Source organism: Tachysurus vachellii, chromosome 12 (genome assembly GCF_030014155.1).
Source record: "Tachysurus vachellii isolate PV-2020 chromosome 12, HZAU_Pvac_v1, whole genome shotgun sequence".
Classification (NCBI taxonomy): Eukaryota; Metazoa; Chordata; class Actinopteri; order Siluriformes; family Bagridae; genus Tachysurus; species Tachysurus vachellii.
Window position 1 is genome coordinate 4,597,101 of NC_083471.1, and position 23,685 is coordinate 4,620,785.

Sequence of the window (23,685 nt, forward strand, 5' to 3'; positions counted from 1 at the left end):
ATTACTTGCACAAGGATTATATGAAATGGCTCAACATTTACTTTATACAATATTAATGTATCAGTCACCACTTTTATGTTAAATATATGATTCTTCACTAATCATCAGCCTTGCATATTTACCTGGAGTGGTATTAGTCAAATGCACAAATCCTGTTCCACTCACTCCTACACTGCACTCCTTCAGTAGCATCAACCCTCTGTAAGCAGCAGTGACGCACACCTCGCTCTCTCAGGAATTAGGCCACAGTGTCAGAGACGGGGTTAAAAGGATTGTAGAGGACGTTTCCGAGGCCGAGTGCAAACAGCCAAGAGCCACGGTGATGTCACCAGGCAATGAATGAAACAAGCAGACAGCTTAGGTCATCACTCGGAAATCAGATCATCCCTGAAGTCAGCTTTGGGAAATATTAGTATTTAGATAGACAGACATCATTTCCTTTACACGCTGCAATGGCTAAAGGATCCAGCACAATTTGTTAATTTAATAACTGATCTACATGAAGACTAGAGTCCAAAGAGTTTGCTCACCTGCAAAAAGTCATATAATAGAACGCACATGAGGTGCAATTGGCACCATAATAAAAATTCTGCCTGAAATAGTTGACAATTTGGCAGGAAGGAGGAAAAATATTCCACTTTCAAAACACATTTCGCACCTGCAGCAAAAGGAGACTGTAGAAAGCAGACGCTTCTGGTTCCCTGTACACATGGAGGTGGAACAGTGAATCTTCTGGGATGGTTTGGGTTGGTGGTTCAGAGAATCGTGTCAGGATTGGAAGCAGCATACAGTCTGTCTCAGTGTTTTGCCTCTGCAGGGACTTAGACCGAGCTTTCACTATGCTCATGAACCAAACATCCTTCTGGATCATATTAAAGTTAGACAAAATCAAATTTTTGTGTTTGAAAAACTGAGCTTGAATATCATTGGTTTATTTTTTTTCTATTAATTAGTGCGTATTTTAATTAATCTTTAATAAATTCAGGAAAGATATTTACAATGTTTTCTAATTTCTAAATTAACACTAAACCTACAGGACACTCTCCTGTAAAAAATAAAGTCTCTCACCTTATTTAAACTCTAAACCTTCCTGTCCAAGTTCCTGTCTGACTCCTACTTATGCTGTGATCTGACTACAGCACGACGACGAGAAAGCCAAATCCTGTCATGACCTCATCTCGCCGTTGTGTCACAGATCTTACCCATGTCAATGAGAGGCAGTGTAATCTCTCTGCGCTTCCATCGACTCGTCCTGATCCTTTTACAGCTAGTCTTTGTTCTATCTTCTCTGGAGTCAAATCCCACTTCCTCGAAAAAAAAGTTGTATGGACACAAATAACTCCAGTTTAAATAATAAGCAGAAATAAATATAATATTTAATGACAGCATTTTTTACGCATTTGTCATATAAAACAGAATAAACCATGCTCAACAATACAAGGTTTAATAGTGCAAAAAAAATAAAAAACTTCATAAATCTTTGAGTACGTCGCAATTTATATTCTGTCCAAATGCTTCTCGCGTCTGAACGAATGAATGTGGAGAAACGAAGAGAAGTGAAAATTCAGATGAAATACGGTTCGACGTGTCAATTAATTTCTAATTAATTCGTAAGTGGTTTAATCCTTGACCTGTAAAGGCATACTGTATCCCCAAAAATCTGAGCAATAAAGAAAAAAATGAATGAAGGTATGAATAAACGAACGGGTCCCCAATAGATTTGACTAATTGTTATAAATATTAAGGCTTTAAAGGCTCTAAACATGGCTGCATTCGGCACCTTTTTATTTTGAGGTAGCTTCCACACTGATCTCCTCCTACAGCACATTGATGAAAACGTAATAAACATCCTGTGTTCACAGCAGAATGATCAGATACAGTAAAAAAAAAAAAAAAAAAAGTTTCTACAACTCACCCAAAACTAACAGCAGCTATACTAGGTGGAGAACTCAGATTTAACATTGGGATCTGGTCCTCACAGGAACGCAGAACAAACAGAACCAGAAACACACTGACACAGGCCAACTTGTCTAGGCCAACTGGGATGTGAGTGATGACATATATTGGCAAAGTTTGGTTTGGTTGTTAATATTTCATCAGTATCTTTGCCGACTTTAGGTTTTCGTACCACACACGGCGGCAGCGCAGCGATGCAGGTTCTCCCTCAGTTCCATCATCTGTGCTCCACCTATACACAGCTTCTCCCTGAATCACAAAAAAAAAAAAAATCACAAAGAGTCATGAAGCTCCTATGGTACGTCTTCATGTTCTGGTCCAGCTGCAAATACGATAAAGAACGTCTCTATAACTTTAACCAATATACTTACCGTTATTTAACAGTTAGTTCTGTTCCACTAATCTGGATTTAGGAGTTACAACAGTCTGGTTCTTTTAATGGAAGTCAATGGGAATTGTGGCAAGTTTAAGCATCAGGAACAGGTAAAGGGTTGTTCTGATCAGTGGGGATGTGGAAGCTCAGTGGTTAAGGTGTAGGATCGGAAGGTCTACTGATCGGAAGGTCATGGGTTCAAACCCCAGGTCCACCAAGCTGCCACTGCTGGGCCCCTGAGCAAGGCCCTTAACCCTCAGTTGCTCAGTTCTAAGTCACTCTGGATAAGGGTGTCTGCTAAATGCCATAAATGTAAATGTAAAATCAGTTAGAAAAGTCAGAGTGCCCTATGGCAGAATTTAACATAATTGGTCAATTTGAGCTTCAAGAAGAAGAATTCACTATTAAGCTTAACCAACAGAACAGTGTTGGCTTTGTCAAGGCAAAAATTGAGAGCAACAGAGACAAGAACAAAAAAGTCCTTTTGGTTCCTGTTTGGTCCTTATTCTTTTTAGTCAAAAGGTAAACTGCGGGGCTGCGGGACAACCGAAAGGCCAGTCGGTACACCAGCTTTGTTCAGAGTATCACCCTAAAGGAGCTGGCCGAGTTTGGTGTAGATAGTTCAAAAGCTTGACGAGTTATAAACCTCCAAAATTTATAATGGGAGTCTATGTAGAAAAAAAGGCCACTTTGAGACCCAGTACCGGAAGTACCGGTATTCAGATTGCTTAGAAAAATAACAGCAACAATCTTCAGACCAGCGTCTACGACATATCCGAATTTGGTGCATGTGGCTCGAAAGCCCTAGAAGGAGTTATTACTCTTGATAAATTTTTGTCTAAGCTTAAATAGGAAAACAGAATGTTGGCTTCTACAAAGCCAACATAATAATTCTCATTTCTGTACAACATGTTGAAATGGAAATAAAAGTGTTTTGTTTTTTTTAGGACACTAAACAGCCTCTGGACACACAGCATTCTTTTTCTATTTACAGTCATATCTCTTGATACGTGCTATGTCCTCTGTGACTCTTTCCACCCGAACGCAACTCAGAAAAGTCATCCGTTCCTCACCGCTGACTTGCAAACAGGAAACATTCTGTTCTTACACAGGAAGCAGTGTGAAAGGTAATTACAGAATCTTCATTAGGCAGGAACACATATTTCTTTCCAGAGGTTGTTGTCGAATCACACTGAAGCTCGGCAGCAGCAGGAAAAAAAGGAGAAAAAACAGTATCTGTTCTGTTCTGTTCTTATGTGAACATTATAAGCTGCTCATGTAATCTTCTTTGACCTGTAGATCTGTTTCTCTCTCACTCCCTCTAGCAATGAGCTTTCTGTTCGCTGTTGAATGTTACATAACAAAAAATAAAAAAAAACGGAGGAGGTGGAATTCACAGCACTTTTTTTCTCCATGACTGATTATGTAACTGTTGTCCGTAGCAGAAAAATAAGGGCAGGTTGAAACTGGGTAGCGACGGCGTTTCCTGCAGTGTGTCTATAAACACAGTACTGGTCTGTGAGAGAGACGTGAAGACGGTGCAGCCTACGCACGTGTACAACGCGCCACAAACCACAGCGGCTACGTGTTGAACACTGGAGTCACGTTGTCACTCTGTAGCATCACCGCAGATGCTTTCAAGGAATTTTACATTTAAATGCTGATGCAAAAAAGCAAAATGACGACATGTCAGACATCGGTTATGCAACAAGACTGAAAAGACACCGGATTGTACCATTAAGTTTACAGATATCTGCTTTTTAGTTAGAAAATAAAAGCAAGTCTACCAAGAACTTATCATTGACTGAAGAAAATTACTCATCACTCATCAGAATTTTGTCCAAATCAAAGATTTTTAATTGAGCGTGAGAAAAGAAATGAGCTAGTGTAGGAGCAGATATATTTCATCTTTCTTTGGAATGAGGAAGTTAGGGGTTAGATAAGTTTTCCCAGAAGTGGTGGGCCTTTATCGGTTTTTTGAAGCTAGCGACTGTGATCTGGATTGAGGTTGTTGAAAGGGAGCTCATGCCTCACTTAGGTTGGCACTACAAGGTGTGGCATGTTATCTGATCACAGGTTGCAGGAGGGAACGTAAACTTAAAAGTGTGTGTGTTTTGAGATCGAGTTAGAATGTTGTTGTTCCAGACGACGTGTCGTATGTGAGCATCAACGCCTTGAATTTGCCTACAGGAAGCCAGAGAAAGGACACAAAGAGGGGTGGGTCCTTATGAGAGAGACGGAATCAAGGTGTGCTGCTGCATTCTGAATCATCTGAAGGGGTTTGATGGAGACCTGGGAGTATTGTGTTGCTTTAATCCAGTGTTGAAAGAACATATTAGTGTATGTATCCCATCAGCCTCAAGTTATGGTTCTGAGTTGCTTTTCCAGTCATCACAGCTGTACAGAGTGGTTGTTTTAGTTGATGTAGACTTTTTGTTAACGTGAAGCAGTCTGGACATTTTACTCTGATCTCTCTCATCAACAAGGCACCTTTGTAATGCCATGAATGTCACATAGATAATAACAAATTAATAATTTCAGACGTTATAATACAAAAAATAATTCTGTATTTTATTCTCATTGGTTGATATTTGCACGTGTAAAAATTGTCCTTCACATACTAAATGATTGAAGAGCAAAATTTGAAGAAAAATCTTAGATTTATGCAAATCATAACCCTACTACACACCTACAGTAGATTGAACAGCTATTATCATTAATGTTCTTCTTATTATGATTATGTTCTTCTAAATGGAAAGATTTACTTTCCTCCTCTAGCTAAAAGGTGCAGGTTGGATGCTTCGCTCCTTTAGAGCCACTCTGCTGCCATGGCGACCACACACCAGAATATCACCATTTACACACATCCACAGTCAGCACAAGCTCCACTTCTGACGAATGTGCTGAGCTTCAAAAATGCCCTCGATGTCCAGACTAAATTGCTTTCCTAATAAAGAGCAGGAAGAGAAGTAAAAAATTTGCCAATATGCCTGTGCACTTGGTCAAACATCAAATAAACCGCACTCATCTAGACCACAGCTTTGTGTGCTTGACCTCCGGCGGCGATCTCTGGACAGCTCTGTCGTCTCTTGCTGAGTGGATGGATAAATATAACATGCACTAAATTATTTCGAGTGCACTCAGCCTTCTGTCGGCGTACCTGCGGCTGGCACTCTCCAGGAATGAGAGGGCACATGCACCCATTTCCTGAGAAATCACAGAGAGATATGTGCAACGTTACTGACAATCTGACACTGATTGGATATTAACGCATACTTGTAAACATATCCGAGCTGATCCGAGAGCTCAGAAGAGTGTAGAGTGTGTTCCTCTGAATGCTACACATCCTCGTGACTCAGCATGAGCAACACTTCATGTAGTGTCTCGTGTGTCTTCGGGATAGCACTTGTGGCTCTCCTTGGCTGTGAACAGGACCAAAATGTGACCAAAACTGGGGGGAGAAAAATGTTTTTGTGCATTCAAGGGTTCCGACTTGCTCTCATCCAGAGGGCCAGTTGTATGATAAGCTCTTTACTCTATACGTCATGTTACTTTCATGTGACCCGTTCTGAAGTGTTTGCTTGGTACCTGGTACACTACAATGACAAAGTCATGACCTCAATACTCATTGCAGTTTGGGTGTTATGTAACAGGCTACGGTCAGGTTAACGATTACCGGGGGGAGGGGGAGGTAGAGAGAGAGAGAGAGAGAGAGAGAGAGATACGGAGCAGCATTCAGGGCATGTTTTGTGGTGTTAAATATCAGTCAGCTCTGACAAAGCTCTTAAAGCACATCACAAGGTCGTCAAGACAGGATGTGTGTTTCAGAAGTGTAGGTTTACGCAGTGTGTGAGAACAAAGATTAAATACGAGTAAATCAGTAAACAGAGATCAAACCTATGCGTGGGTAAGGTATTAACTGCTAAATGGTCTTGGATAACCAGACAGCTTTGTTTACAGATTCATGTACCGGCAGGAGACAAATTAAAGGCACGTTATCGTGTTTCCCCAGGGGAGTGCGTTTACTTTGTCACCTCACCTTAGAGGAAAGCACTGCACTGTACTGGAAAGTGATATGAATTTCTTATCCTGCGATGAAACATTTCAGTCCTAATGGAAACCTCTTCCAAGATGATAACGCCACCGTCGGATGTAACCAACGTTGTAATAAAACAATGCTTTATAATACAAGCAGAAAGGAGCAGGTAGAGTCCATCGACTCAATAGTTGCCGCCCAGATCCGTTCTCACAAGGTCGTCGAAAACGGAGTGAACAATGCATTGGTGTGTTTGCGTTTGTGTTCTGGTTTCACATAACAAGACCCCCTGCGAAGCTAAAGCAACAAGAACACAACACAAAAGTGTAGCCTGGTTAAAGAATACCTGAGTTAAGACACAACAGACTTAAAATGATTTTTCCAATCCAAGGTCGTTACATGCCTTCCAAAATTCTCCCAGCCTGCAGTGGGGACTATCCTGAAGGCACTTCTCATCTGGATCAGAATATAAGCTATTAAATTAAAATAAACAACTACGTTCTGTGCATACAATAATGATAAAAGTACAATACAGAGTAAAAGTTCTGAATAAAGTGTGTAGGTTTACAAACGATAGGAAAGTTAACTGCACCAAGTTAGCAGGATCTGAAACCTCTCACCTTAACATAAACACATAGATACACATAGATCCAGTTCCACAGTAACACATATACTCCTCATCACACAGAAAATAAAAATTAAAATAAATTTTATAATAAAAATTATAAATTTTTATTTAATTATAAAATTAAAATAAATTTTTTTTCTTTCCATGGTTTTCCATGAATGTATCATATTCCTGAGTGTGTTATAGTTTGAGAAATTACTGAGAGGAAAGTTGAAAAACTGCGCTGACTCATTCGATGCCCACATGTCTATGAAAGAGACGCTTTTATATCAGAACTAAGAGGAACAGAGACACTGAACAACTAGATGGTAAAAAACAGTCCTGCACTCCAGATATATCTGAAAACCATCTTGAAACCAACCCTGCACCTACCTGAGTGTATACATGTATGTAAAGACGTTTAACATCATTCTCTGAGGATGTTTCATATAATGAACAAAAAGTGTGGGAAGAAGCCTATTGTTCTAACAGGCATAAAGGAGAACAGGGGAGACAGAAGAAGACAAAACCTCTGAATCTACTCAAGTCCAGCTTTCTTTAACATTAACAGACTCCATGAACCTCCTCAGCATGGTTGAGTTTAATAAACATACTCAGATATGACTCGTTATTTAAAGCTGTCTGGATATTATTTCAACTATTTATTAGTCATTTATTTACGTAGCTTAGATTCAAGTACGTTTTCCCCCCTTTTAATTCCTAAAATGTTCCACCTACAGAACAAAAATCGACATGAATTAATTAAACTGAAATTTGGATTAAACCCAATTCAATTCAAATGTTTTAGTTGTATAGTACTTTTAAGAATGGATGTGGTCAGAAAACAGCTTTAGAGAAATATATAAATTCAGGACGTAAATTATAAATGGATTAATTAATGTGTTATAGAGGTGACGGTGGTGAAGGAGGAACAACATTCAAGAGGGAACCCGATCCTGATCTGGGAGACACCAGAGTAGTGCCATTATTAATCATTTCCCTTCTATATGTGTGTACTAAATGTTCAAAAAGTGCCATACAATAATAACTGAGTAAAAATAATAATCATCTACTATAATAATAAAGTGTGTGTGAGTGTGTGTTTGTGTGTGTGTGCTCTCACTTAACTAACCTGTACTCCTGATGAGACAGGCACTCAAACAGGTCTTTGGCAGTGAAGCGTGGCTCCATGGCAACAATCTGAAAACAAAGAGCACTTTTTTTTTCTCTTCTTTTTCACTGAGCCGGTGTCAGCTGAAAACACAAACTGACCATTTCAATGTCACGGTTTTCCTCCATTTCTTGGTGTACTGTAAACAAAGGGCTTTTAGGATAACTTAACCTACGGCCAATTAAATGTCACGGCTTAAACGTCAGCTTTATTAAATGTGATGAACTGATATATGTTTAACGTTTACCTGGTGATGTTTTTTATACACTAAAGTGGAATAACCTCCAATCCTTAAAAGACACACACACACTTAAAGTCAGCTGTATTCCTAATTAAAAAAATAAATAATTTGGTGTGTGTGTGGCTATAATGACCTACAAACCTTAGAGAATGCTGAAACTAGATTCCCTTGTTACACTTAGTACACCTTATTACATTCTTAATAACCTGCTCAAATGCGTGCAAGCATAAATGCTTAATGGTTTGCTGCAGGTTCTTATACTGCCTTCAATTTAAATCTCTTTAACTCTGCTTTACCGCTGCTTTACCGTAACGTCTGAAAGTGTGTCTGGAAAGTGTTTCGCAATCATTTAATGAGATCTGCTATACAAGCTGGGGAAAAGAAAAAAAAAAGCTAATTCCACAGAGTTTTAACATCAGCTGTGGATAATGAAGAAAAGCTTACAGCTCTACAGTAGCGAGTTTCCAGGGAGTTAAACTGTCTCTCTCTTTCCTGTCAATCACAGTGACACTAGCCAATGGCAGGCTTCAGTGAGCTCATGTATGCGGAAGAGGGCAGGCAAGCGTTTAACAGATGCACTGATAATCTCTGATACGTCCTTCCTACGTATTTATTTGTAATCTATTTACACAGATTTATTTCTTTATTACTTTCCTATTAATAACGATAAAACAAAACACATAACCAGTTAGAACAGGAATTAACTGTTGGAAGCTTACAACCAGACCACATGCACCTTAAATCTGGTTCAATTAATCATTAAAGCCATTTTGCCTCTTTTTACTTTCACACCTAATTTAAACTGAATTGAAAAAAATCTTGATTTAAAATGATCCACACTTGTCTCTTTTGTGTGAATCGCTTGTTTGAATGAACACTGAGTAACACCAAATACAAACGGCTCCTTTAAACAAAGGAATTGAGATGGATTTATCTGTTAATCTTACCTCACTTGTGTGAATGAAAGATAGCAGAGCCTGAGCGTCGTCTACACTGCTGCCCACAGTCAATAACCTGTAAGAGAGAAAGCACACATTACATTCACCTACGTCACCTTCTGTGCAATTAGACAAGAAGCACTCAAGTCACTTGTGATTTCTGTCCATCAGAAGTGTTTGTGTAGGATGAATTTGAGGGTGGTGGAAAACCTAACTGACTGGTCAAGTGAAATTCAATTATTATCTAAAACCCAATAACTGAACAAATTTTGTTCCAGTAATATATTAAAGTGTTATAATAAATATGCATCATAGTACATCCCATCACTGGCCATTTTATTGGTCATCCAAACATACTATATATCACAAGCATGATACATAAAAGTGTACATTCATGTTAAACATCAAAATGAAGATAAAATGTGATCTTGGTGATCTCTGACCAAAGCAGGTTTGTATTTCAGCACAAAAAAAGTCCTAAATTAAACACTCTTTGTAACCAGGTTGAGCAGAAAGGCATCTCAAGATGCACATTGTACTGAAACTTGAGGTGAATGGTTTATGACAGCTATTAAAATTGGGGATGTGGTAGCCTAGTTGTTGGACTACTGATAGGAAGGTTGTGAGTTCAAATCATAGGGCCACCAAGCTGCCACTGCTATTAGCAAGTCCCTTAACCCTCAATTGCTCTGATGTATAAATGAGATAAATGTAAGACACTCTGGATATAAGGACGTCTACCAAATGCTGTAAATGTAAAAACAGATAAGCTCTAAATAGGCACTGTGTCTGGGGTCAAATCTCAAATAGGAGTTCAATCAAATATATAACTCTTGTGAGAGATGGAAAGTTTAATGGAGCACAGCTCTAGTGCAAAAAAAAAACAGAAAAAATTATTGCCTTTACCCTTTTTAAGCCTTTTCTAGGCACCAATCAGGAAGTAGATTATATAGAGTACGCTTCAGCTATCTTGCATCAATGTAGGCTTCCAGGGAACATTCCTGAACAAGACTGCTGTTGTTTCTTGAGAATTTGTGCTTCTTTTTATAAAAGGGAGTTTAGATAACAGACACTAAATGTGGAATTGGTTCTGAGCTGTTTCTCCCTAAGGCATTGCACAATGTTCCAGTAATTGCTCACAAACCGGAACCTCTGGAAAATCTCTGCTTTTGAAGGATGGGATGTCGAGACAAGTCAGATCTCACCTAGAGCATGAGGAACACATCAATCTACGGCCATCTTCAGCTATTGACTTAGACTTCAAGTGCTTTTTATACCACATAGATTCCTTTTTTATAAAAGCATGACTAATATTAATTCTATCGCTAACAAACAACCATTTTAGATTATTATGCAGGTTCTAATTTGTTATGGTTTCTATAGTAACAATTGCACTGTAAGAGATAAGAGGAAAAAAAAAACTTAGTTTTGAAAGACATCATATGCAACTGCGTAGATAGCAGCAGATCCTTAAAAATATGATTCTTACTGCACAGCACATCAGCAACCGAGTTCAATCTCTGCTGTATAATTACAGCAAAATGTCACAAACAACACATAGTTGTACTGATCAGAAGAGTTTCAGATCAATAAAGCATCCAGAAATGTTTTATTACCTCTGGAAGGCCTCTAGCAGCTGCTCGAGAGCGACATTGAGTCTGTGGAGACAGCTGAGGGCATCCTGGGGAGGCGGCGTGGATCGTGGCTCTACTGAGTCCATTGATCCTGGTGTGAAGTGCAGTGCTGAGAACACAGCTGAGCTAACGAAGAAATAAAAAAGAACGAGAGAGAAAGACAGAGAGAGTGAAAGAAATAGGTTTTAACAATTAAACTACATCGGAAACATGCAGCGTTCGGGAATAGATTGAATAGTTAAATATAATGGTCAGATGTGGCCCCTAATCATGCAAGAGGTGACCAAGCACACTTAAATATTAGACATCAATTTAATAAAAAAAAAGAAGAAGAAAAAAAGGTGGCACCTGACATGACACAGATTGTTCCAGATGCTTTCGAATAAAGCCCACACTTCCTGATGAGAAGCTTGTGGAGGCAGAGCTACATACTGAACTGCATCAGCCATTAAAGTGTCACCACTTCTGTCATCCACTGGGGGTTTCATAGGCTGAATCCAAAACACACACACACACACAGTTACTTCGTTTCACACTTTACCTCATTTGCAAGGCAGACAAGCTTGGTCGCAAACATGTCTGCAGTGTAAGTGTAAACTCCCACAGCAGGGCTGAAGTGTGAGAGAAAGTGTGAAGGATCACTGGAGAAAAACACTGTATGCTTTAAACTTTAGGGTTGGACGATGTGTAAGACAGAAAATCAAGGCCGGGTGTCTGCTGTTCCAAGTAAGGCCGATGTCTGGATGGTTACCAATTAAAACTTCCACATATTTTCTAGAAAACTCTTACAAAGAATAGTTCTCGTCCCATCATGTTTTGTTGATTTACACTGTTTGTGATCGGAGCCAGAACCACCTACATGCAGTCTGTGAACAAGTCGATTCGGTGTCTTTGTTTTTTTCTGACAGGAAAGACCAACACACAAACCAGCACATGTTCCATGCTGTGTGATTTTACTATTCGCTATAGTAATATATCGTAACATATATTTGGAGAAAGAATATGTTGATAATAGTGTTGCTGTGCTCCTGGACGCAATCAGAGAAACACTTTTAAATTGACCGTACCATGAACAAGTGTGTGTTGGGACTCACCTTGGCTTTCAGTCTGTGTTGTAAGGTCTTGATGCAGGTGAGGGCCGAGTCTACGTGGCCGCCGTATGGTGACCTGAAGCGCAGCTCGGTAAGAAACTCCTCGGCCACAGACGCCGTGTTCACGATGGTGTTGCGCTCCACTGACACATCTACATATGATAACACACGCAAGTAAGGGCTTGAGGGAAACAACCGACTTCATTACACTAAATACATTTATAAAAAATGTTTATAGGAAACATTTTAGGGAAAAATAGAAAATAAATTTGGTTACAATAACCTGGATGTATAAGCAATTGGGGGAAAAAAGGATTTATCATCACATCGTCTCGGTTTTGGTCCTCAAAGAGCTCAGAAAGCATGCATGGTATCTGACTTGTTGAAAGACATCGATTCGAAGAGAGTGCTGTCACACGCAGAAAGGAATTAGTACTTATCAGCTGATTCCTTTCTGCGTGTGACAGCACTCTCCTCATGTCTGGGCTTTTTTGTGTCACCAAACCATGTGGCAAAATGTGTTATGGTCTGATGAGAGGACTTCCAAAAGGTGTAACAAGAACATAATTTATTAAGGTAAAAAAGGTACATTTGGTGCAAAAACAAAAGGCACATCTCAAAAAAAACAACAATATATCAACAGTGCAACATGGTGGTGGCAGCATCGTGCTTTAGGGCTGCTTTCCTTCAGAGAAAGAGGTGGGAAACACGAATAACTAGAAATAACAGTCTATATAATTGCAAAACCTTTAGCTGTCTGTCGATAAGCTAAAAATGCACAATACAATACAATTCAGGATTAACTATGAACACGTTCTTAACTGCTTCTGCAAGCTGACCTGAAAATGTAGGAAAGCTCTGAGCTTTAATCGTCTTTCAGAACACTAGAACTGTTGAAAACAGGAAAGAATCTTTTTTTTCAGTTGTATTTATATGGCTGTAAATAAAATGGCCTTTTCAGTTGTCACCGTTGCTTTGAGAAGGCTTTTGCACCTTTTTCAGGATTCAAGCTGTGTGCTTGTGTACCTCGTTTGCAGCTCATCCTCTGCATGAATGAGCAAGTTAATCTAAGATGTGGCAAAACACTGATGCAGGACGTACCGCTTGTAAGCTTTTGTATACGAACCTGCAAGAGTGAAAACGCCAGTGGAAAAAAAATAACTCTCCCTAATGAAAGCCCTTACACACACGCACACACACACACACACACACACTTCAGAGGTCTTACGAAGATATCCCCACCCACTAACTCTCACATTCAAGAGCTTGGTAACAGAAACAGACCAGTACTTTTCCACTCCTCTGCAAACTTTTACAATGCCTTTTTCCACTTTCCCCACTTCCCTCCCTTCCTCCTTCTCTTTCTCCATCCTTCTCGCTCTCTCTCTCTCTCTCTCTCTCTCTCTCTCTCAGACATGGCTCCCAGCCAAAAAATACTAAAGAAAGCAAATTCATGCTAGCACAAAATAGATGGCCAAAACTAAATCTAACACACAACCCAACACACACAGAGTCGAGATTATCACTCAATTCAGTGTTAAATTCTACACAGCTAAAACTTGTGTTTTTTGGGAACATCAGCTGCTTTCTCTGTCAGTACAAGCGATCACGATATAGGGGCCGAGCACCAGCTGAAATCCTGCAGAAAACAGCTGCTAAAAAGTATAAAAGTTTAATTGTAATAACTGCCAAGAATACAGTCTGTTACTGAAGGTAGTCAAGATAAAAAAAAAAAAAATAAATTAAACTTAAATAAAATCCACAGTGAGACTTTTTATTAGTCACACTGTGGACTGCATGGATACAGTAATGTGCACACACACACACACACACACACACACACACACACACACACACACACCTGTGCGGACAAAACTGCTGAGCGTCTCCACACAACCGATCAGACTTCTTCGGATAATGACTCCAAACACAGCAATCCAGTGCTTCCGGAAACATTGCAGCAAAGCATCCAGACTCCACGGAGGCTTCACGTAAACTATCTAGGAAACACGAACACTTGTTATTCGAGAAAGGTTAAATGTGCAGATAGAAACACGTGAATAAAATGTACAAGAGATCAGAGATCTAATGCAATTTAAAAAAAAAATTATAATAATTAAAACATCTCAATTTATTAAATTGTTAAACTAAAATATAATTTTTTGTTTACTGTACTCAGCAAGTGCATGATGGGAAGGACTTGGTGAAGGAGGAAGAGAGTAGAATAAATGAGGAAGTGTGTGTGTGAGAAAGTGTGAAGCGTTCAGGTTTGCAGTGAAACATTTCACTATACATCAGTTCTAATTTATATAAATCTGCAATTTAAATAAAGCTAATCTAAATAATTGATCTAAATAATTCAAATGTATATTTTAGCTCGATTTAAATACTTTGTAACTGGGAAAAAATAAAAAGCTCTAAATAAACATGAAGATAATTAGTAGTAAATGTGTGAGTAGTTGGATTGTATACAACTGATATTTAAACTCTTTTCACACACAATAATCCGATCATTTCAGTCAATTTCCCCCAATAATAAGTAACATCTAAGCCTTTCCGGGAAGGAAGGCAGATCTTTAAAAGCTGGAGGATGTTCTTGGCAGCAGGAGAAATAAACATCATTCATTTCTTAGCAAGTCTGTTTTCTGTTGAACCGGATAATCATTAACTTTCTTACTAACTCACAAATCAGGTTTTATATCTCAAGACGTTTAACACTGAGGTCGTACGTTACACAGGAGTAATAAAGTGTACATGTTTACGTCAAGGTCACCTCTAACCACAGGTCACCAAACGCAGCCTTCATCTCTTCCTCCAGGATGGCGGACAGAGCTTTCTGCAGGCTGCTTTCTAGAACGGACACACACTCGCTCAGCTCCCGCTCTGGCTCCTTCGTCCTGCTCACGTTCACCTCTTCACGTGACCTTCGTGCCTTCTCTGCTGGAACGAATGACAGGTGAAGTAAATAAGGAGGCATTGTGTGGTACAGTAAAAGGCCTTGAGCAAAACCGTAAAGTATCATTCTTCAGAATGAAATATGGAGCCATGTCACCTTCCTGATGTTGTGTAATTGGTGCTGCATGCGGATAAGCAGGCGTCTGGTCATAGTGGTGATGAACGTGCTCAGGGTTTAATTCAGCCTGCTGTTGAAGATCGGCTTTACTCAGGGCCTTGACTCCACTCAGCAGAGCTTTACTGCACAGGTTCTTATCGTTACTGTAATAAAAATGGAAACGATGAAACAGTTACACGGCGAAACCTAAGCCAAACCTGAGCGGACAATCTCACCGGATACCGATCATAAAGACTCTCCTGGGACGTTTATTCGTAATACACTCATAAATCATTACAAATTACATCATAACAGCACTATCTGATGTCCGGGATGCTATTTAAACATAAAATATAAAGATAAATGTTTGTGATGTTTATATAAATATATAACAATAGGCTTGTTAATGTTAATTCTCAATTCACACCAGTTATGTTGTCAATACTTCAGTCAATTCAAGTGTATTTTATTTCTTTATTTATGCCTAGCTTTCTTTAAAACTATTTGCTGAACATTAAACAGTTAATAACCTCCACTTCCTCGCAAGAAAATTAAAAGCTCTATACAAATAACCAAAACATCCAGAGCAAATCGGCTCAGTGGATAAGACAAGGTCTTTTGTTCGACCCAAGCAGAAAAACAAAAACAACGCTGTCCCTGTAAAGATGCACAAACAATCTTGAATGTAAAGCTTACGTGCACAGCATGATAGCGCCATCTGGATACAAGGCCTTGTACTGCAGGCAGCACTGCAGCACACGGTCATCATTATTCACTGACTTCAGCCCGCCTGAAACAAAGTAAACAAACAGCGCCATCTGCAGGTGAGAGGCTGCACGAGTTCATACAGGTGTGCTGTCAAGAAACACACAAAATCAGCAGCTCACAGGAAGCTTGAGACATTTGCTGCATGGACTGGCCCCAGAGACGCGGCTCCTGGTTCTTCAGGGAGGTGTAGATGTAGTCGACGGCTGGTCTGGCTTTGTTTTCAACATTCTTTGACAGTTTGCCGCTTTTCAGCGAGTCCAGCTCCTGTAGCACCACCCAGGGAACCAGGAGTGTTGGGAATCCCAGAGCTGCAGAACAAAATAAAGATCAACACAGTGTTAGTTAACCAGCTAAACATAATAAAATCTTATTCATGATATAAAAAATCAAATACTGTACGTATCTGTCTCTTCTACCTCAGCTGAAATATAGCTGTACTACTGTGTGTGTGTGAGAGAATATAAACAGTTAATAACCCCCTCTGTGATATACAAATGATATACAAATATAAAAAAAGACTTAAAAAAGCGCTATAATAATATATATTCTAGTGTATTAATATTTTACTAATGTTATTCAGATTATATACACACACACAGACTCACACACAGACAAAGACTCACACACAGACAAAAACTCACACACAGACAAAGACTCACACACACACAGACACACACACACACAGACAGACACACACAGACAGACACACACAGACAGACACACACAGACAGACACACACAGACAGACACACACACACACACACACACACACACACAGACTCATACACACAGACTCACACACACAAGACACACACACACAAGACACACACACAGACACAGACTCACACACAGACACAGACTCACACACAGACACAGACTCACACACAGACTCACACACAGACAAAGACTCACACACAGACAAAGACTCACACACAGACAAAGACTCACACACAGACAAAGACTCACACACAGACAAAGACTCACACACAGACACAGACACACAAACAGACACAGACTCATACACACACAGACACAGACTCATACACACACAGACACAGACTCATACACACACAGACACAGACTCATACACACACAGACACAGACTCATACACACACAGACACAGACTCATACACACACAGACACAGACTCATACACACACAGACACAGACTCATACACACACAGACACAGACTCATACACACACAGACACAGACTCATACACACACAGACACAGACTCATACACACACAGACACAGACTCATACACACACAGACTCATACACACACAGACTCATACACACACAGACTCATACACACACAGACTCATACACACACAGACACAGACTCATACACACACAGTCACAGACTCATACACACACAGTCACAGACTCATACACACACAGTCACAGACTCATACACACACAGACACAGACTCATACACACACAGACACAGACTCATACACACACAGACACAGACTCATACACACAGACACAGACTCATACACACACAGACACAGACTCACACACACACAGACACAGACTCATACACACACAGTCACAGACTCATACACACACAGTCACAGACTCATACACACACAGACACAGACTCATACACACACAGACACAGACTCATACACACACAGACACATACACACACAGACACAGACTCATACACACACAGACACAGACTCATACACACACAGACACAGACTCATACACACACAGACACAGACTCATACACACACAGTCACAGACTCATACACACACAGTCACAGACTCATACACACACAGTCACAGACTCATACACACACAGTCACAGACTCATACACACACAGTCACAGACTCATACACACAGACACAGACTCATACACACACAGACACAGACTCATACACACACAGACACATACACACACAGACACAGACTCATACACACACAGACACAGACTCATACACACACAGACACAGACTCATACACACACAGACACAGACTCATACACACACAGACACAGACTCATACACAAACAGACACAGACTCATACACACACAGACACAGACTCATACACACACAGACACAGACTCACACACACACAGACACAGACTCACACACACACAGACTCACACACACACACACAGACACACACACACACACACACAGACACACACAGAGACTCACACACACACAGACACACACAGAGACTCACACACACACAGACTCACACACACACACAGACTCACACACACACACAGACTCACACACAGACACAGACTCATACACACACAGACACAGACACACAGACTCACACACACACACAGACTCACACACAGACACAGACTCACACACAGACACAGACTCACACACAGACACAGACACACACACACACAGACACACACACACTATATTAGGCTCATTGATCCAATCAGTTGTGCATCAAATCACACAGAAATTTTAGGAGCTTCATTTAATTCTAGCTTTAATTTCATCTACTGAGAGTATTTTGCTAAATGTGGAAACATTCTAAAAAGCAAAATGATTTTTCATCATGAGTTTTATTAGAAATATGTCCTCGGAAAACGAGCTTAGGCTTACAACCTGAGCGTTATAGAATTGAAAACTACTATAAGTACCAGAGCAAGTTTTATATACAAATATAAATTGTGGCTTGTGATCACTTCTTACTGCCGAGTCCATGGGATCTGATCCTCCTCACAAAGTCCAGGTGGCTGAGGAGAATATTGGTGTCGAGCACAATGAAGCGGTCCTGCTGCTGCTGCTTCTGACCTGATGATGTCACACATTATCACATGTAGGTAACATGCTCGCATGAAAGAATAAAGATTGGTTTAATATTTCCTGCATGCAAGTCAAACATACTCATCTACTACATTAGTGACACGACATATTTCATTGGAACTCAACCCGTTTGTACAATTCAGTGCTGATGTTACCGAGTGCGGTGGTGGCGGTGCTCTCGTCTGAGGGGTCTACGTCCATGCTGGTCAGCTCGCCGTAACTCATCTCCACGTTCACGTGCAGTTGTCTGTTAGTGCGAGCCAGGTGTAACTCCTCGACGATCTGCATCTACGGTCGCGACAGAACAACGTGTCACTCAAAAACACATGAGATCTTCAGTATGAGTGATGGACAATTTCTTATAAAACTTACCTCGTAATCATCACTGGGTTCGATGGACTCAGCTGAAACATAAAAACATGCAGCCTGAAAAAGAACGAATGATTAATTAACTTCATTACTGACAAAATAATGATGATGTACATAACTGTTTTGTTGACATTATGGAATCCTAAAATAAATTCTAAACACCAGGGATATATAACTAGTGAAAAAGGGACCAGAAAACTTGAACAGCGCCTGCTTTATATCACATGCATTTGTTATAAAATGAACAAACATGTCAACATGAGCGTAAAAAAAAAGAAGCAAGACTTACAGGTTCTGCTAAAGCATTATTGCTGCACGGTTCACTCGTCTCTTCTGTTCTACTCGACTGTAATATCTGGACAGGAGGAGAACAGGAAGGAACCGGAGAAGGAACTTCTGTAGGCTTTGGTCTGGTTTGCTCCCTCACAGATGAAGAGTCTATGGTCTTTGGAGAACTCTTACTGCTGACGGGAGATTTTTTAACATTTTCCCAACAGACTTTGCTTGTCTGTGCTTTAACAATACTCGTCTTTCTTGGGATCTTGAAAGAGATTTTAGGAGAAGGAGATGATGATGATGGTAATGAAGATGATGATTCTTTAGAGACAGTGGGACAGACCGATACAGAGTGTCCCTTAGTCAGTATTTTCAGTCTGACATTTTGTGTAACTGCAGATGCTGGGGGTTTAGACTCTTTAGACGAGCGTCTGCTTGGACTTTTCTCCAGACTGCTGCGTTTCCATCCTGAGATACGATCTTCATTTGACTTCCTGCACTCTGCCTCCACTAACTTCTTTCTATCACGGCTTCTTACATCAGTCTCTTCTTTGCAGGAGGCTGATGCTGATCTTCTCTTGGTCACTGGGTAATCATCTTCTTGTGATGCCTTTCGTTTCATGAGATCCTTTCTCTTTTCTTCTTCCTTATCTGCTCTCTTTCCTGGCTCTTTACCCAGACTTTTCCTCCACTCACGTCTCTCTCTGGTTGGGGCTTCGGGAATTTGGTTGCTGGAGCTCTTTTTCGTGGAAGAAGTATAATGTTGTGAGGCAGAGTGTTTCCCTGAGGTGTGGAATGCCCTGTGCTTGCTGTCATGAGACTCTTTATTTCCTTCTGATTTCTTCATGATTTTTACGTCTGATTTCGTGTATGTCTCATTGTTTGCCCTGATTTCCCTGCGTGATTGTGGACCGTTAGTGCTGTTGCTGTAGAAATAAGATATCAAATGAAACAGTAAAAATGCAGCATGTGATACCACTTGTTTCTCTACAACAATCTATCTGACTTCAATCACCACATTAACATGACTAACCCAATCTAGAATGATAATAAAAAATAAAGAAAGACAAACTTAGCAGGGAAAATCAAGGTTTATTGATGACCAAACATGACATCCAAGCTTCTTCAAAAATGAGGCTCAAAATCATGCACCTTATATCCATTCTAATTAACTAACGCTATGACCTCAGACTTTTTTTTTGGACAGTTTGGGGTTTTTTAGACATCACTGTTTCTTGCCATTGAGAATTATGTCAACATTATAACGAAACTTCAAGCATACAGAGTATAAAAAAAGATGTGTCCTTGGTTCTTATCTTTCTGAGTTTTTTTCATTGCCTGTGCCTGGTATGTAGCTCATTCTTTGCTGAGAGATCAACATGGTTAAGTCATTTCTTTTATTTAACTGTTTATTTTTCCGAGCTTGGTGTTAACTTTAGTGAATTTTGTTTTCCTGTTTCATATTTTAATTCTGTCTAAACTGGACATTGCGCTCATAAGATGTTTCATAGAATCTTTGGGACGCACCGTCGACACCAGCCTTAGCACTGGTAGAGGTTTTCCTGAAGATCAATTGGAGTGTTACCGAGTTGTTATGGGAGCACTACAACTGGCCATTGAGCCCTTCGGTGTGGCTGGTGCTACTATTCAAACTCATTCACAGAGTCATATCAAGTCCAACAAACAAATTCAGTTTAATTCTACAATGCATCCAACCTGATTAGACCAACTAGGCCTTCTGACAGTGGGCCATCCAGGCTGCATGAGCCATTACAGTAGGTAGCACAGCCAGCGATCAGCATGATACAGCTTCTACTTCCACCACTGTTATCACACTTGTGGCGTACTGTGATTTAACTAGGATTTGAATTTTTATTTTATTAACCAATAAACAATTTGGTTATGATTTGAATCCAATCATTGTTTAATCAATAAACAGCACCTTTTGGCGTCTGAATTTCATCAATGTTGTCTTCTCATTTGTTACACATATACAATTGTAGATAGGTCATATTTAGGCTTAAATAAGCCCCATAAAAATTATTTTCCAGTAACAGCTTCTTGAAGTATTTTATACCACAGCAATTTCTCAATAAAACAAATATAAAATATTTTTTTACACAAGTTCTGTGTAATATCCTTAAGGCGAGTTAGTTCCTGATAGTTTCAAGTTAGGTCCAAGTTAGTTCCACTCATCTTACAGAAGCTGTTAAAACCGCTAAAAAGCTTTGATATGCTCATTGTAACCTCTGTATTGACTGTCATCTGCCTCAAGGTTCAACGTGTTCTGAGATGCTTTTCTGCTCATCATGGGAGTACCGAGTGGTTATTCGAGTTACTGTAGCTTTACTGTCAACTCTATATAGTCTGACCTTTCTGCAATGATCAGCATGATCAGTATGCATGTTCCCTTTAAACTGCCCGTTATGCTACAAATATTTCAGCATTATCTATCCATAATTATTTGTAAATACTGAATCTCACCTTCTCATGCGCTTGTTGTTGTCACTCTGACTGCCTCTGCGTCTCTCCGAGTCATCTTTTCCCTAAAGCAACACATAATAATAAAAAACTACTAAAATAAATTGAACAACTAAAAGTTTAAACATGTAATGCTCTAAGAATCTCTCCATTGTTACCTGATCCTCACAGGAGGATGATGACGATCTGTGTTTTTTTCGTTCTCTCTTATGCTTCTTTGTTTTGGTCTTTTTTCTGGGCATTGCTGCAGCCTGCGAAGACGTACAATGGTGTGGATTTGTCAGGAACATGAGCGTTCAGCTAATACGTTAAATACAGGAATCACAATAAAATATTCTGTGTACGTATTCGAGGAAACGTGTTTCACTGTTGGATTGGACGGCTGAATTTACTTTACATACATAAGATATGCTGAGTAAATTATATATACACACACTACACTTGAGAACACATAAGAACAAACATACACTAACACACTCACTCACACACACACACGCACTCATTCACTCACAAGCACTCACTCATTCATTCATTCACTCACACTCAATAAGCATAATCCACTTACCTGCATGTTTCTAGTAGGTGCAGGGAAACTAGCAGACCTGCAGACATGAGGAGAACACGTCAGTCCACACAGACAGTAAACTGAGCTCAGGATCGAACCAGAAACCCTGCAGCTGAGTGTTTACAACAAAGCCGAGACCTCTGCAGATGATAAGAATGAACACAGAACCAGCTTTTTATTCAGGGTCAAAATAACAACCCTTATGACTTAATCACCCACACGGTTATTTTCAGCATCACCCACCATAAAACATTACTCTCAATATCTCTCTCTCTCTCTCTCTCTCTCTCTCTCTCTCATATGTGTATATATATATATATATATATGTATATATATCTCAAATCAAATCAAATCAAATAAATAAATAAATGTTAACCCAGCTTACACATTGTGACGGTGTTATGACAGCTAGCCTGATAAACTGTTAATAGTAAAACAGTATTAAATTTCAGGATTATAGTCGTACAAAAGTACTTAGTACTTAGCTTGTACTTAAACTGTCTAGTTTGAATAGGAAACTTTTTTACCTGGTTTTAACTGGTTAGATAAATAATAAAGGTTATGAGTAACATGTCAGCTATCTAAGGCTAGCACTAGGTAGCGCTCTTAATACTGTAGCATTTTGCCTATACTATAGTTACTAGTGTTTCCTTACTTACCCAATAAAAGCTCAGTTTAACTGTATGGCTTCATTTTTTGTATTAAACACTTAAATACCGACAAAACCGCTCTTAATTACACCAAATCTTTAAACGTTAAGCTCTTGTTGTATCACGAGAACATTAAACTGAAGGAAAATGTCACTTTCCAGACCGAGAAGCTAGCAGCTACTCAGACGTGTTGTTGTTTGTATTCCACTCGTATTCCGGATTAGGACGTAACCAAAAGAACAAATCCGAGTACAGAATGATTTAGTGTTAACCAATCACAGCGCAGAAGGCGGGATTAGTCGGAATATGGGTAGGGGCGTAAAAAAAATCCGTTCTAATTTCATAATTGTGATTGGGCAGCTCTAATGTCACGTGTCATCCAAGAAGGATTTAGATTGGCTACATTGCTCAAGATAATGCAACAAACCGGATTGTTATTGGATGGAATTTTGTGAGTTTGTTTAATCCCTTAAAAGCTTCAAAAAAGAAATTAAATAATTACGTGATAAATTAATTATTATTATGTACTAAAATATTATCAAGAAATTCTAACTTTCGTGACCCAGTAACATTCAAACACAAAGTATCTTAAATAATGACATGAACACACATTAAAAAAATGTACACATGACTATTGAAGTAATTATACTGACCTAATAGTGTCCTCTAGTGACCCTTGTTTTCGGAT

The 23,685-nt window shown here is 39.5% G+C and overlaps 1 protein-coding gene across 4 annotated transcripts; it reads right to left on the minus strand.

The window, feature by feature from the left end:
• Positions 1-1,353: 1,353 nt before the first annotated feature.
• On the minus strand, positions 1,354-23,201 carry swt1 (SWT1 RNA endoribonuclease homolog). 4 transcript variants are annotated; one of them, XM_060882826.1, is made up of 19 exons: positions 23,007-23,201; positions 22,348-22,384; positions 21,941-22,033; positions 21,786-21,847; positions 19,315-20,227; positions 19,029-19,082; positions 18,812-18,944; positions 18,543-18,644; positions 15,987-16,175; positions 15,796-15,889; positions 15,100-15,263; positions 14,821-14,987; positions 13,909-14,047; positions 12,051-12,199; positions 11,305-11,447; positions 10,939-11,082; positions 9,332-9,398; positions 8,105-8,172; positions 1,354-2,205 (listed from the first exon to the last, which is right to left on the minus strand). In XM_060882826.1, exons 2-19 carry the CDS (start codon positions 22,351-22,353, stop codon positions 2,115-2,117), a joined length of 2,778 nt encoding a protein of 925 aa, XP_060738809.1. In that variant the 5' UTR covers positions 22,354-22,384; positions 23,007-23,201; the 3' UTR covers positions 1,354-2,114. The 4 variants fall into 4 exon arrangements, 3 of the variants coding, with proteins under 3 accessions (XP_060738809.1, XP_060738807.1, XP_060738810.1); XM_060882824.1 differs by having other exon boundaries at positions 22,348-22,487; XM_060882827.1 differs by having other exon boundaries at positions 1,356-2,205; positions 14,821-14,984; positions 22,348-22,487; positions 23,007-23,200.
• Positions 23,202-23,685: the final 484 nt, after the last annotated feature.

Coding starts and splice junctions, on each gene's coding strand:
- swt1 (XM_060882826.1), bottom strand. Junction 16,176..18,542: donor CAGATCCCATGGACTCGGCA/GTAAGAAGTGAT, acceptor TTTGTTCTGCAG/CTCTGGGATTCCCAACACTC. Junction 11,083..11,304: donor AACAATCTGTGTCATGTCAG/GTGCCACCTTTT, acceptor TTTCTTCGTTAG/CTCAGCTGTGTTCTCAGCAC.